This window comes from Acipenser ruthenus, chromosome 35 (genome assembly GCF_902713425.1).
Source record: "Acipenser ruthenus chromosome 35, fAciRut3.2 maternal haplotype, whole genome shotgun sequence".
NCBI classification, from domain to species: domain Eukaryota; kingdom Metazoa; phylum Chordata; class Actinopteri; order Acipenseriformes; family Acipenseridae; genus Acipenser; species Acipenser ruthenus.
In genome coordinates, this window is record NC_081223.1 from 11,148,242 (window position 1) to 11,163,580 (window position 15,339).

Consider the following 15,339-nt stretch of genomic DNA (forward strand, 5'->3'; position numbering starts at 1 on the left):
GTTACACCCTCAGCCCTGCCCACACCCTCACAGTTCCACCCTCTCAGCCCCGCCCACACCCTCACAGTTCCACCCTCTCAGCCCCGCCCACACCCTCACAGTTCCACGCTCCCCAGCCACAGCTGCTCAGGCTTTACTGAAAGCAGCCATGACGGCCCAGATCATCTCCAGGGCGCCCGGCTTGCAGGCTTCCGCCTCGGGGTCGCAGTCCAGCAGCTCCCTGGAGCGGTTCACGGCCGTCTCGTAGCGCTCGTCCGCCAGCGAGGCGAAGGCGTTCTCCAGCACGTCGGCCGCGCTGGCCAGCACGATGAGGGCCAGCAGGCGTCGGTCCAGCCGCTGGGGGTCGTTCACCCAGCGCTCCAGCAGGCCGTCCTGGATGCGCTTGACCAGCCGCTGCTTCTCCGTGGTGTTGGTCACGGGGTGCGTGGTCATGTCGAACAGCAGGAAGTTCTGCTTCTCCGTGGTCAGGATGCCTTTCTCCACCAGGTTCTTGGCCAGGCGCTCGCGGACGTTGCGGATCTGGTAGTGCAGCTTGAGAGGATTCCACGTCTCTCCTGGAGAGAGGGCAGAGAGGAGGGGCAGAGAGGAGGGGAAGAGAGAGGAGGGGAAAGCTGTATCATTATTATTATTATTATTATTGTTATTATTAAGCAGGGTTAGAAACTCACACTAGCCCTGCTGCTACTACTGCTGCACCCAGTCCTGGGGTTCAGAACTCCCCTTGTTGTTTACCATACCTTATTTTATTTTTTTTACAACACTTCCCTGTGCTTTACCAGACCTCTCTATGCTTTACAATGCTTCCCTATGCTTTACCAGACCTCTCTGTGCTTTACAATGCTTCCCTATGCTTTACCAGACCTCTCTATGCTTTACAATGCTTCCCTATGCTTTACCAGACCTCTCTATGCTTTACAATGCTTCCCTATGCTTTACCAGACCTCTCTGTGCTTTGCAATGCTTCCCTATGCTTTACCAGACCTCTCTGTGCTTTACAATGCTTCCCTATGCTTTACCAGACCTCTCTGTGCTTTACAATGCTTCCCTATGCTTTACCAGACCTCTCTGTGCTTTACAATGCTTCCCTGTGCTTTACCAGACCTCTCTGTGCTTTACAATGCTTCCCTATGCTTTACCATACCTCTCTGTGCTTTACTAAGCTAGCCCATGCTTTACTGTGCTTTACAAAGCTAGTCCATGATTTACCATGCTCACACTATGCTGTGCTGTTACTATGGGAGTTTAATGCAGGTGTACAGAGGCTCATTTCTCACCGGTGAGCAGTTCTATCCAGCTCTGCACGCTCTCTGCAGGCTCCGTCACTTTGATGTGCTTCAGTGCTTCATCCAGGAGCACGTCTCCTGTGGGGGCGTCTGAGCGGAACAGGACCTGGGGGAGAGGAGAGGAGAGAGAGGAGAGGAGGAGAGGAGAAGGGGAGAGAAGGGGAGAGGAGAGGAGGGGGAGAGGACAGGGGAGTGGAGTGGGAGAGGAGAGGAGAGGGAGAGAGACGAGGAAAGGTGGAGAGGAGAGGACAGGGGTAGAGGACAGGAGAGGAGAGGGGGAGAGGAGAGGGAAGGAGAGGAGAAGGGGAGAGGAGAGGGGGAGAGGACAGGAGAGGGGGAGAGGAGAGGACAGGGGTAGAGGACAGGAGAGGAGAGGGGGAGAGGACAGGAGAGGAAAGGAGAGGAGAGAGGAGAGGAGCTTCACACCATACTGGAACTCATGGCTTTTTTCTAACAGAGATGCTGCTTTGGTCAATCTTTATTAAGTCACAATTAAAGCCCCCAATTGCATAGCAGTGTCTAGGTTTCCAGGTTTTACTACGAGCTTGACCGGCCACAGTGTGTCTAGGTAACAAGCTCAGGGGTGTCTGATGAAACGCCTAGTAAAACCAGGAATGGATCAAACCGCTGTGCAACGGGAGTGTGCCGCGAGGCTCACCTTGCGGTCCAGCAGTCTCTTTTTCCTCATGGTCTGGGGTTCCAGCTGCACGCGACCCCGCAGCGCCAGCTCGATGAGAATGCAGCCGCGCAGCCCCGAGGAGATGCAGTCATTCCAGAACGAGGTGTAGCCCTGAATACACACACAGAGGGAAACAATATGGAAATAACAACCAACACTCGGAGACGCGAGTCAAACGCGTTGCCTGTTAAATGCGTTACTGGAAGAACTTCAGGATACAGCTGCAGCTCGGATAATAATTCTCGTTTAAGAAAATCCATATTCTAGTGGCGTTCCGATAGCTTCAGATTTAGAAGTACACCACTGAACTACGTATAAAACTAATGATATTAAAACTAGGGGACATTTTTTGTGCCACAGCACAAATGTCTTATCACACAATACGTGCAAGTTTAATATAAGATCATGTCAAATTTAAAGTTTAATACCTGTTTTCTATGAACAGAAAACCACTTGGGAATGCTAGTCTGTGTTTGTCGTATCGCGTTAGTAATTACACAGTAATCAATGCTGTAATTACACGTCAGTTTCTCCACTACTCGGTCATAACCGTTCATAAGGATGAGGTCAGGACTGAAACTAGGTTTAATAAAATGAAACAATTTCTTAGCAATGTCCAATTGCAATGGAGATTCCTGGCACTTGGTGGTTAATATAAAGCTTTAGCGTTTTGTTATTGTGTTGTGGACCAACCCCTGTTTTGAATCGTTTTAAACTGTTTTGAACACATTTGCCCCCAGGACTACCCACCCCAGCCCTAAAACATGTGGGTGGAAAATAATAACATTTAGTTATGGATTACTGGCTAAGAATGAACCTGACAGATCCTGTTTGAAGTGCTATCTATTTGATTCATTGTTAGCAGTTCATTCTCTCTCACTTTAAATGAATTCCAAGGGAACTCACTGTTCTCTCTCCACAATAGAGGGAGGCGCTGAATTCAATCACTCTAGAACTTTCTCAGCAAGTTGCATCACAGTTTGATAACAGGTTCTCTAGGCAGACAGGTAAGGGTGAGGTACAGACAGATGTCAGACAGACTGACAACCTCCATACACCTGCAGACCCTGATACTTTATAATGGGCTAAAACACGTCCGACTAGAAGTACAAAAAATAATTCTTTGACAAACCTTTTGCCAAAACTAAGTACTTATGCTATATCATAAACCTTACACATGGCTAAAAGTTTTGCATCATCCCCCTACAGAGTGAACTAATTTTGCTTCATAAAGTCGAATGAAACCTGCTGAATAATGTGACGTTAACATATTGAATTGCACACCTCCGCTTTGTAGTTTTCCCCCATCTATTTAATGAGAAACTGACAAACTGAAAACATGACATTTCGAAATCAAACATGAAATACTACTGTGCTACTATTATGGCGTCCGGCAGACTTTTGCAATATCAGTTTGTTTGATTACATGATGTTAAATAAAAGATCTAAATGATGTTCATGTAGTTTTTTTATTATTATTATTTTTAATTAGGTCTCAATCCTAAAACTCTAGGTGATGCAAAACTTTTGCTCAGAGCTGTACACATTACACTCTTTCAAAAAACGTGAATTTTCACGTCAGAACTACAAGGCAACGGCTACATTTCAGGGAAATAACCGCGATAACCATGAAAAAAACAGCTTTACTTACAGCCCAGCCCCCAGCCCCAATGATGCCGTACCTCCTTGTCTTTGAGCCCCAGCAGCAGCACTTCCTCCATCAGGGTGAGTCGCAGGTCCTTGCAGTCCCCCTTCTCTCCCTCGTCCTCCAGGCTGTCTCGCCACCCCGTCCCCTCCTCCTCCTGCTGCTGCTTCCCCCCCCCCGCGGCCTCCACGCGCCGGCTCCGATGGGTCAACGTGGTCATGCTGGTTCAGGAGCCGCCCCTGCAGCTGCAGCACAGACACGGCCTTACAACCGGACCCGGGTTCAAGTACCATTGCGATTAAAACGTCACGGAGCGGTTTGCATTTCACTGCAGTTGCCATTCAGAATGAACTGCAATTACAATAATTACAATAGAATTGTGCAATTCGTAATGAATTGCAATTGCAGTGTCGTTGTGCCTTTCACAATTACCGTATCCCTTCGAATTTAAGACGCAGACCAAATTTCCCAACCCTCAATCTGAGGGAAAAAATAAATAAAACTTCAAATAAAGATGCATTGACAAAGACACGACCTCAATTACGCATACAATAGATCCATTTATACCAAGGAATAATCCATTCTTTTGCAATGAAACTCTACAAACTCGTCTATTAGGCATATTGGGTAAAGCATGTTGCATAGTGGTGAAAATTAACATGCCTGTAACAACAGCAAAATCTTTCCTAGTCATCATCCTCTGAGTTGGAGGGGTCCTCTTTATTAATTATCGTCTCCCAGACGATGACTCCAACTTCTTTGAAAACGGCTGCCTGTATTTCATGGATGATTTGAGATCGGGCAGCGACGTTTTAGTTCCTCTTTTCTCTCTCATTCAGTCACACTCCTGTTTGTGTGGTCGGACAGTGACGTCTTTTGTTGCCTTTTTTAATACACGCATCACCGTCCTCGAATTGAACGCCATTTTTGAGAAGAAAAATGGTTATAAAAAGTGCTTCTTCGGGGTCAGTCGAGCGGCTCCCCTGGTAGAAGGGCAGCCGCGTGGTGCGCAGGGCGAGTCGTACAGCGCGGGTTTGAGTCCCGGCTGTGTGAAGTAGGCTGGGACTGTTTCTCCTCCTCGCTCTACAGCGGGCCCTGCCGGCCAGGCGCCCCAGTGAGCTCCGAGCGGACACCCCCGCAGGGCTGGCCTTTGTCCTGAGGCCGGTCGCTCGCCGACATGTGCTCTGGAGTTCCTGGGTGTAGAAGAGGAGGTCTCCCATCTTCGGGTCTCCTGAGCCACGTGGGGAAATCGCTGCGGTGAGGAGAAAAGCGATTGGGCATTCCAAATTGGGAGAAGGACGACAGTAACTGCAACGCCAGTGTCGGCACACTTGGCACACCTGCGTAACTGGAATTGTAATTCTGCCATATAATCGATCGATTAGTTCAATTCAAATCACACATTTATTTGTCATGCGATCGCTATTCGTGTCTTTTTTATTTATTATTATTATTATTATTATTATTATTATTATTATTATTATTATTATTGTTAATTTCTCAGCAGACGCCCTTATCCAGGGCGACTTACAGTCGTAAACAAAAACACATTTCAAGAATCACAGTACAAGTAATAATACAATTAAGAACAAGATAAAAAATACAATGACTTTGGTTCTAGCAAGTACAAGTGTGACAAAATACGATTCAGTAACGGAGCAGATGACAGTGTCAGTGATAGTACACTTTTGATTGTTTGAAAAATGAAAGTTACACAGTATGTTTCTGTATTTGTACCTGCAGGTGTTACTGCTGGGTTATTCAGAATAAACGGAGTGAACGTCTTAATGTGGGTAGTTGTTTAACTCCTAGTAAAAGCAGGAAGGGATCAAACTGCTCTGCAACGGGAGTCTTATTCCCATCCTTACAGTTGACCCGATCTAAAAGTAAGAATCTCAAAATGTGTGCCTGTGTGGAGAAAACGTTAAGAAAACATCACGTTGACTCACAAAGTGGTTTGTTTATTTATTTATTGTTTGTTTGTTTCTCCTCCAAGTTTTATGTCACAAGACTTTTTTCGTTGCATTGTACTCTTTTAAAAAAAAAACAAGCATTGAGAAATCCCATCAGCTAAAAAATTAAAAAAAAAGGCACACAATTTTTTCAAGCTGTGCTGAACAGTTTTTCAAAATCACAAGTCAGTGAAACAATATTACTGTGCAGACTACAGCTGTGTCATAAACGCGCCCATCTAACCAGAGCGTACAGTATTACAAGGACTCAGCTTTGTGAACTAGCTCAGCGTCTGCAGCCAACAGGATGAGATATCCTGTGTAACTCATTTGGGAGCGCCTCACCTTATCTGTAATCATGTGACTGCCTCAGTGAGCGCTGATGCTCCTTGGGGACTGCTTTGTGTATTCTTCCGTCTCGCTAACCCTGCGGTGCGCTGTTGAGAGCAGGCCTTGTTGAGTGTCCTGTTTGTGTACTTATCGCCTTAAAAAAAAGCCTGCTTGACAATCGGTCGCTGGTCTAAACAGGTATGATTCTTCCTCTACCTGCAGCAGCAGGGGGGGTTATAAGTGTCAAATGAGTCAAACTTAACGACCTCGGTACCAAGGTTGGGGTCAACTCCTACTTTTCATTTCCAATTGCTTTTTTTAAAAAAATCAATTCCCAATTCCCTTTTAAATCCAAGGAATTCCTTTTTAAGGACTTGGAATGGTAATTGATAAAAATAGAATGGTAATTGGTATTTGGAAAAAAAAGGAATTGGCCTCTAATTGATTAGTCTTTCACGAGAGGCTCCAGGTTTAAGAAAGCTGTGAAAAAGACAGGCACGCTGCAGGGGGTAATAATCGCCTGCTTTGTAACGCAAACGATTTATTTCACAACAGGTCTGACGAGATACCTCTAAACTGAAAGAAAAAAAACTACACGGCAGGTTTTCGATAATTTTAAAGGTCGACCGCGCTTTAGATAAATACAGATGCTTGGAAGGGTTGTGTATTGTATAAATCAAACGCGCCGACCTCAAAAACACATATTCGCATTAGTATGTGAATCAAGTCTTGAGAGTTTGCGTGTATGTGTGTAGTAATGGTAGCGAGCTGTACTAAAATGCGAAAATCAGACCGGGCGGTTATTAATTAAGCATAAATAGAAAGCAAACACACGTGTCATTATAAAAAGACACCTGACGCTTTTCAAACGAAGCGATTTTAATTAATTGCAAGTCCTGCTGCAAATAGTTTTGAAAGAAAGGGCAAAAAAAAGTGTGGTGTTTCGCTTAGCTAAATAATTCCCCAACGATTTAAAATAATACTAATAATGAATTTATATCACTTACTTCTCTTCTTTCCTCCCGGATCCTTCTTTTTTTGTGACGTCTGTTCCTTCTGGTTAAACTTTTGCTGTAAGATAAAGATAAACTCACTTTCTTGCGCCGACTTCCTGGAGTTACAAAGTAAACAGAAAACTTCCTGGGGGCAGCCTAACATGACCGACACACCGCCTGGGAGGGGAGAGCCAATCAGCGAGCGAGCTGTCACCCGCCTTCCAATCGCCGAAAGAGTAGTTTCTGGAACCGCCCACCCCTCCAATAAGGTGCGGAGGCGCGGGTCCAAGCCGCTTGAAGTGGGCGGGTTTTAATAGGAGACAGACAGCTACTACAAGCAATGGGGTTTTCTAGAGTCTAAGGAGCGTGGCCAATCAGATTCTGACAAACCGAGGCTAAAACTGAAATGTCTCAATTATGGTTTTGCTTTCCAAAGCGGTGGTTATCGTTTTACACAACGGTAACATTTTGGTGGTCAATAAATATCTATGGTGACGGACAAAAAAAACAGCCTAGTGGTTAGATCTAAAGAGCCTGAATTTTGTATCAATCGCATCATACATAGCTCAAGACCAGCTGGGCTGTGCCTGTGCCCTGGGGTGGCCTAGTGGTTAAAGCTCAGGGACTGGGAGCTCGACGATCAGACTGGGTTTGAATCCCGTACCCAGTTACTTACTCACAATTTCTGTTCAACAGAACTAAACACAGTCACTTGAGGTGATGTAAATAGAATGTTTATGCCAGTCAAACATTTAACAGTTCATGGGAGTCACATTCCTCTCTGTAAATGTATTCAAATCGTAGGTGGCGAAGCCTGGTGTTTATTTCCTAACTATGGTTTACTCCTAATACCCACATCATCGTCACTGAACTTGCATTGCCACGTGACATCAAGAAACTGCAAAAAAAAAGACGTTTTCATTTGATTTCATTTATTAAATAGCAACATATAACCGTATGAAAAAATAACACGTCAGACCGCCTGATATGAAATGCATTTCAAAAGTCTTGTTTTAAAAAAAAAAAAAACAAGTACAAAGTTTATCGCAAAGACTTCTATAAAATAAAATAAAACTGCCTCTAGCCAGTCTAAAGAAGTGAACACACTTTTAACATTTTATGAAGCACAGGTGATCGTACGACTGCACTTCAAAAATATAACCTGTAAAAAAAATAAAAAATAAAAACCGCTGTGGAAAGCATCAAAAGCATAACCTGTGATAAGTGCTGTGGAACAAACAGCAGTACTGCGAACACAAATCAAAAAGCAGGAGCAAACACTAAATCCACTTCGCAGAACTGCGGCGTATACATTTACACAGCTTAGAAACAGCTGTAAAAAAACGTTAAAGGGATCGCTTCATTTTAAAAGCATTGCCTTCTGTATTCTCACGTTTAATACAGGAAGTCTCTGTCCGGTATATCGATAGTCAATCCTTTTCCCATCGCACAGTCTCCTGTTCCTACACCACTGACCCCCACACAGCACTCGGTTTGCAGTGTGGATATTAAGTTCACAGTTGGGAGCTCCTTGCCGCGGTGCTACAAAAGGAACCTGTCGATTCCACTCTTTAAAAGCGTTCCTTGGGTTCACTAAACTTCCTTCTCTTTGGTGCTGGAACATCCTCCTGGCTGCACGGTATCTCAAACTGGGAAACCTGAAACAAGCAACAAGGCAGTTTGAAAACCTCAAGACACTGTGGGCCATCTTTTCCAAGCGTTTCCTCCGCTCTTTAATCAACTCCTGTTTTTTTCTAAAGGAGAAAAAAAATAATAATGTTAACGTAGCAACATGAAAAACTAAATATACTGAGGGTGCGTAAGAGGACTTGAAATATATTACTCAGCTTAATTACAGAATGGAGGAAACACTTGGAAAATATGGCCCTATACAAAACAATACCCACAGGTCAAGGGATTGAAGACGGACAGGATATGTATATATATATTTTTAAATTTATTTATCCGGCAGACGCCTTTATCCAAGGCGACTTACACAGGTGTTACAGGGAAAGACCCCAGTTCAGACTGCGCTTGTAGATCTCATTCTCCGCTCCTCCTGCTCTGCGCTGGACTCGCCTGACCTCAGCACCACGTTACTGGATCCTCAGCTGATGTGCTATCCTTGCACTACTGCACTGCTAATCTGTCACTGTAGATATAACTTGCTGTGATCCTAACTGGCTGCATCCTAGTTCAGATTGTATTCTAGTAGTGTTATTATTATACATAGCATCCTGGTTCATATTGTATTCTAGTAGTGTTATTATTATACATAGCATCCTAGTTCATATTGTATTCTAGTAGTGTTATTGTTATACATAGCATCCTAGTTCAGATTGTATTCTAGTAGTGTTATTATTATACATAGCATCCTAGTTCATATTGTATTCTAGTAGTGTTATTATTATACATAGCATCCTAGTTCATATTGTATTCTAGTAGTGTTATTATTATACATAGCATCCTAGTTCATATTGTATTCTAGTAGTGTTATTATTATACACAGCATCCTAGTTCATATTGGATCCTAGTAGTGTTATTATTTGCATTTGCTGTAAACTACACTGTATTTAAATATGAAGCTTGCATTGTAACCCTGTGCTGCCCTGTAACACCTGTGTGAGTCGCCTGGGATAAAGGCGTCAAATAAATCAAATAAAAATAAATAAATAAAGCAGTGCGGTGCACCCTGGCTGCTGAGCTCACACTTACAGGCTTGTTCCTCTCAGCCAGTCCCCTCTTTCTGCCCGTTTTGGGAGATGTCCTGCACAGCTCTCCCCCGTCCACCTGGAGAAGCAACAGGATTATCACTAAAGCTGAACAAATCCCGAACAAAATCACACTAAAACATTTATTGTAGGATTTTAACCGTGATAATTATCGTACTGTACAGCTCTGGCCAAAAGTTTTGCATCACCCTCTAGGATTAACTCATTTAGCTTCATAAAGTCAAATGAAACCTGCTGAATAATGTCACGTTAAAATATTGAATTGCAATAGAAAACTGTGACATTTGGAAATCTAACATGAAATACTACTGTACTGCTATTATGGCTTCCTTCCGGTGAACTTTTGCAATCTAATTTTGTAGTTTATTTGATTACATGATGTTAAATAAAATATGTAAATTATCTTCACACAGTTTTTATTTATTTATTTTTAATTGTGTCTCAATCCTAAAATTCTAGGTGATGCAGGTTTCATTCGACTTTATGAAACATGATTAGTTAATTCTATAGGGTGATGCACAGCGTCTGTACTTACAACAGAGGGCGCTATTCCTCTCCCACTCCTGGTCCTTCTGCTGCCTGCCACAGTCAAGTCTGAGGTCTGGCTGAGCAGCTGATCCATCTAGGAAACACATACAGTATATATATATATATATATATATATATATATATAACAGTGTTATCGAAAAGTCTTTCTAGGGGTGATATTTAAATAATTGTAATAATAGTATGTATTCCATTGCTAAATATACACTATTTGTTTCTGATTTCTGAATTTCAAAAAAGCTCCCCCCCCCCCCAAAAAAAAGGTATAATGATCAAAAATATTTTTCGATATTTTCGCACCAGGGCAAAAGTTTGCCCGCCTATTTTATAAAAAAGTACAAGGCACAATTTAGAATTTTTTTTTTTTTTTTTTTTTTTTGCAAGCTGTAACATTTAAAAAAAATAAAATAAAAAAAAGCCTGTTACTGTTGTTGCGAAATTCGAAAATCGCCCAAAAAAAAGGTTAAATCAAATTCAATAAGCGCAGTAAAGGATATATAACACACGCACACGCACACGCACACACACACGCACACATTGAGATCTCAGCATTGTTGTTAATAGAAGGTGTACTGGGTTCTGTAAAGTGATTCAATGGATTACCTGGGAACGAGAATCACTCAGGCAGGATCCTTCATCAGCAGTCTTCATAGCCTCCTGACAGGTCAGCACAATTTCTTAAAATCAGTAAATCAGTCAGCAGATTAGAACTCTTTGTATTAAACCCAGAGGCAAACTGAAGGCAATCTGTCTGCCCTTTATTCAAAACTTCAATACAGTAACTCTCTAAAAGGGACACTTTGTCTGGCACAGAACTATTTAGCGGTGGAGGGTGGGACTCTAAATACCCGCAAACCAACCTTTTAACCAGCCTTCAAATACCAGTATGCATTTTTTTATGAGGATTTAAAACCATTTAAAACCTTGAGCTAGGCTGTGGCAGTGTTGCTTCCAATGCAGTCAGACATTCAAGAGCAAAACCGTGCCGTTTAAAAGGGGTCTTTTATTTATTATTATTATTTTTTTTTTTAAAGCTGCACACTAAAAACATAATTGCTTGTTCTTTGATTGATTGTTCTGCGGTGCAATCTGCCTTGTCATGTAACATGATTCCCCAAAGACTGGTTTGAGGAACATGTTTCAATCCCAGTAGAACATCTTTTTAATGCTCGTCAGATCGTCAGTGCCTGACAGTTTAAAAAGCTGTTAGTCTACCTGAGTCCTCCCTTTCGATGCTGTTCACATTGTCATCCACTGCCCTGGCCTCCTTCATTGTGCTTTCCTAACGTAACAGGACACGCAGAAAAAGTTCAATATCAAACACGAATTAACTAAAGCGGACCCGATCAGCCACTAATGCCGTTCTGAATATTTATTTATTTTAAACATCCAGATCCATATAACAAATCTGTATTTAGTCTGTTTCATTCCAAAGAGGGGGAAAAGCATTGATAAAACTTATAGTTTTTCTCTTAAAGCAAATACTATCCCTCCCCTGCTTCACCTGTGATGCTCATGCTGTTCTGGGTTCCTCCCTCCCCTGCTTCACCTGTATGACGCTCATGCTGTTCTGTGTTCCTCCCTCCCCCTCCTTCACCTGTATGATGTTCATGCTGCTGTCCTGCATTCCCCCCTCCTCTGTGTCGTCCAGCTGCAGGCTCTGCTTGGTCTTGTCTGTGCACATCAGCCCCTGGTCCACCTGCTCCATGCGGTCGCTCTCCGTGGTCACCTTCACCTTCAGGCTGTGGAAAGGCGTGGCTACCTCCCCCACGGTCAGGTGCACTGGTTCCCCCTCGAACATCATGCTGTCGGTGTCTCCCTCCTTGAACCCCGGGGGCTGGTAGTCTGAGGGAGTCACTGCCGGGTGAAAACGCCTTTAAACTGACTGGACCAAAAGGAAATCTTTTTGTAAACTTTCTTATGTTCTTATAAAACTTGTATGCGTCGAAGCTCCTGTTACTGTACCTTCGTCATAGTAGAAGAGTTTCATGTTCAAGAAGATGTCACTTGGTAATGGGCCCAGGTTCTGCATCAGGACATACAGCTTACGCACTAGAAGCACGCTGGCTTTCCTTGTGTCCGCACACGAGACTTTGCTGTCTGTTTTCTTATTGCTGCTGCTGTAGTAAAATAAAGAAATAATAATAATAATAATAATAATAATAATAATAATAATAATAATAATAATAAAATGAAAATATTGCTACAGCTGTTTACGTAAGGTGTGTGTATTGTTTTAATTTATTTACATTTTGACCACTTTTTAAACTTTTAAATTGCTGAAGAGATGGATTTACCAGTGAGCAGGAGGATGATGGGAAATGTAGTTCTGAGAGGTCCACGCGGTTACATGGGAAGCCATCTTGAGGCAGGGAATGCAATTTAAAAGTTTAAAAAACTGGTAAAAATGTACACGTAAAGAGTTCACCCTTTAACATCTTATTGATTCAAATGACAGTGGTATTTAGATAAATTGCTGTTGAGATCATTTGTATAACACCGCCATATGAAAGCCTCACCTTTCAAAATCCATAACGGGTCCATCCTTGGTGTATTTGAATTTAAACTGATAGCACTCTGTGACAGTCTGAAAAAGACATCGCAAGAGACAATCTTATACAAACAGAATTATTATTATTATTATTATTATTATTATTATTATTATTATTTTTTTTTTTTTTTTTAGCAGACGCCCTTACCCAGGGCGCCTTCAGTTGTATACACAAAATACATAATGTAACAACAGTGATTAAACGCTTTAAGTTATATCAGTTTCAACTAAAAAAATTATCAGAACTGTAATTTCTAAAACAAAAAATGTATTTTTTTTTACCTGAGGGTCTTCTGGATCAGTGTAAACCTGAAATAAAATATATATACTGTACATATATATATTTTTATATTGAATAAATATTTTGAAAATTGCTGAAATACTGTAGGATGAAAAGTAGAAAAAACTGTAATATATTTTAGAAATGTACTTACTGACAGGGCAACCATACGCAACTGTGAAAAGAAAATGGAAATGTAACACGCAGTGCCCATGTACAGTTATGGCTAAAAGTGTTTGCATCATCCCCCTATAGAATGAACTCATTTTGCTTCATAAAGTCGAATGGAACCTGCTGAATAATGCTACGTTAACATATTGAATTACGTACCGCTTTGTAATTAAAAAATGTGACATTTCTGAAATCTAACATGAAACACTGCTGTACTGCTATTACAGCTTTCTTCCGGTGGACTTTTGTTTTTTTTAGCGATATCGTTTTGTAATTTCTTTGATTACATGGGTGTTTAATAAAAGATCTCAACTATGTTTGTGTAGTTATTTATTTTTAATTATCTCTCAATTCTAAAATTCTAGGTGGTGCAAAACTTTTGGCCAGAGCTGTACACAGATCGAGAAGTCTTTGTCAATGCAATTATTTAAAAAAAAAATTGTTTTATGACCCTGTTATTTTCCTAGTACTGAACTACCTTTTAAAAAGCCTGGGTGTATCGTGTGAGATCGATTTTACTAACTTACATACTTCTTCTGCAGAGCATCGTAGCACCCAAACATCCTGGAAATAAATATATATATATATTTGTTTAATTAGTCAAGTCTTATTATGAGGCAGCTTAATTAGCCACTATGTAAAGTTTGCATACAAGAAACAATAGAAGTGTTTCATTATCTCATTAAGTACCAAATTAATGAATCTTTGAAAAAGATCCACAGACAAGCTGTATTTGTATAATTTACCAATATACACACTGCTGGTAACCCCACAGGAGTGCAAAATCCTGTTTTAGTGTTGACACAGCTGGTAAGTACACTGCTTGCCAATGGTTCGGCAAGGTAATTCTATTGGAATTGTATTTGATGTTAAATAAATCAATCCAAAAATTCTATGTGATCCAAATCTTTTGGCCATAGCTGTATATATTATCTTTCAGAGCGGTATGGGATTATCAACTCCACCCCTGTTAGTTTCACCTTAACATAATAATACTGTACTGAACAACACACTACCATTTCACAATCTGCGTCGACCCCGGGCAGCTCTTATCTTCTTTGAGGATTTTAACACAGAGATCTAAAGGAAAAGATTTAGGAAAGAAATGTCGATCATTGAGGTACGGAATTATTTACCGCTGGCGTTGAGAAGTTGGCGGCGGCGCGCAAGTGAGATTTAACTCCCTTAAGAATCTGGGTTTATTTACAACGTGAGCTATTTCACTAGGCAAACTGACGCAGGGTTACAATGCAAGCTTCATATTTAAATACAGTGCAGTTTACAGTAAGTGCAAATAATAACACTACTAGAATACAATATGAACTAGGATGCTATGTATAATAATAACACTACTAGAATACAATATGAACTAGGATGCTATGTATAATAATAACACTACTAGAATACAATCTGAACTAGGATGCTATGTATAATAATAACACTCCTAGAATACAATATGAACTAGGATGCAGCCAGTTAGGATCACAGCAAGTTATATCTACAGTGACATGTTAGCAGTGCAATAGTGCAAGGATAGCGCATCAGCTGAGGATCCAGTAACGTGGTGCTTAGGGCAGGTACTTACTGTGATCTACACTGTATTTAAACCTTATATTGCCCTGTAACATCTGTAAGTCACCTTGGATAAAGGCGTCTGCCAAATAAATAAACGAATAATAATAATAATAATAATAATAATAATAATAATAATAAAGTGCAAATACTACTAGAATACAATATGAGATAACAGCTCACGATTCAGACAATTTGTCTCTTCGCTGACACATGATAAAAATAGTGCATCAGCTGAGAGTCCAGTAGAGCCGTGCTGGGGTTTGAACCGTTTGACCCAAGCCTTACCTGAACTGAGCTGTTCATAATTAACAGACAGACAGACAGCAAATGTGTTTGACGTGCTTTTAAGTGGTAAGGCAGTTCTTGGGACTTTAATAGTTTAACTTTAATAGTTTCAGCTGTGTCAGGTGCTGCACTCTGCTCTGCGCTTCTTATACCTTCTATGTATTTGTTCCCGTAGGCTTTCTCAGGAAACATCCCCCTGAGGTAAGTGATGCAGGACACGGCCACAGCCAGAAGCCTTTTCACCAGGACTAGAGACTGACTCTCTGTGGTGACTTTATTTGGAAACACAGTTGTGCCCTGGAAAAAAATGGAGTC

At 41.5% G+C, this 15,339-nt stretch overlaps 2 protein-coding genes and 1 long non-coding RNA gene across 3 annotated transcripts in view; 1 reads left to right on the top strand and 2 right to left on the bottom strand.

The window, feature by feature from the left end:
- Window positions 1–15,339, top strand: part of LOC131705298 (uncharacterized) — a 141,010-nt gene that overhangs the window by 116,172 nt on the left and 9,499 nt on the right. The window lies entirely within an intron of this gene.
- On the bottom strand, window positions 55–7,060 carry LOC117395230 (Golgi phosphoprotein 3-like). The gene is made up of 5 exons (XM_059007705.1): window positions 6,897–7,060; window positions 3,645–3,852; window positions 1,942–2,073; window positions 1,275–1,389; window positions 55–554 (listed from the first exon to the last, which is right to left on the bottom strand). The coding sequence occupies exons 2-5, from the start codon at window positions 3,825–3,827 to the stop codon at window positions 127–129; spliced, it is 858 nt and encodes a 285-aa protein (XP_058863688.1). The 5' UTR covers window positions 3,828–3,852; window positions 6,897–7,060; the 3' UTR covers window positions 55–126.
- Window positions 7,871–15,339, bottom strand: part of hormad1 (HORMA domain containing 1) — an 8,833-nt gene continuing 1,364 nt past the window's right edge. Inside the window, exons 3-15 of the mRNA XM_059007697.1 lie at window positions 15,177–15,321; window positions 14,181–14,244; window positions 13,692–13,728; window positions 13,148–13,168; window positions 12,996–13,022; window positions 12,682–12,749; window positions 12,128–12,279; window positions 11,760–12,019; window positions 11,378–11,444; window positions 10,766–10,839; window positions 10,152–10,238; window positions 9,600–9,674; window positions 7,871–8,542 (exon numbers count right to left, since the gene is read on the bottom strand). Of these exons, the coding sequence (XP_058863680.1) occupies window positions 8,456–8,542; window positions 9,600–9,674; window positions 10,152–10,238; window positions 10,766–10,839; window positions 11,378–11,444; window positions 11,760–12,019; window positions 12,128–12,279; window positions 12,682–12,749; window positions 12,996–13,022; window positions 13,148–13,168; window positions 13,692–13,728; window positions 14,181–14,244; window positions 15,177–15,321 (1,164 nt within the window). The 3' untranslated portion in view covers window positions 7,871–8,455. The remainder of the gene's footprint in view (window positions 8,543–9,599; window positions 9,675–10,151; window positions 10,239–10,765; window positions 10,840–11,377; window positions 11,445–11,759; window positions 12,020–12,127; window positions 12,280–12,681; window positions 12,750–12,995; window positions 13,023–13,147; window positions 13,169–13,691; window positions 13,729–14,180; window positions 14,245–15,176; window positions 15,322–15,339) is intronic.

Bases quoted from the DNA above. Each gene is read 5' to 3' on its own strand.
- LOC117395230 (XM_059007705.1), bottom strand. From the start codon at position 3,827: ATGACCACGTTGACCCATCGGAGCCGGCGCGTGGAGGCCGCGGGGGGG. The intron at 1,390-1,941 runs GTGAGCCTCGCG...CCTCTCCCCCAG, and splicing joins AGAGACTGCTGGACCGCAAG to GTCCTGTTCCGCTCAGACGC. The intron at 555-1,274 runs GTGAGAAATGAG...CCCTCTCTCCAG, and splicing joins CTGGATAGAACTGCTCACCG to GAGAGACGTGGAATCCTCTC.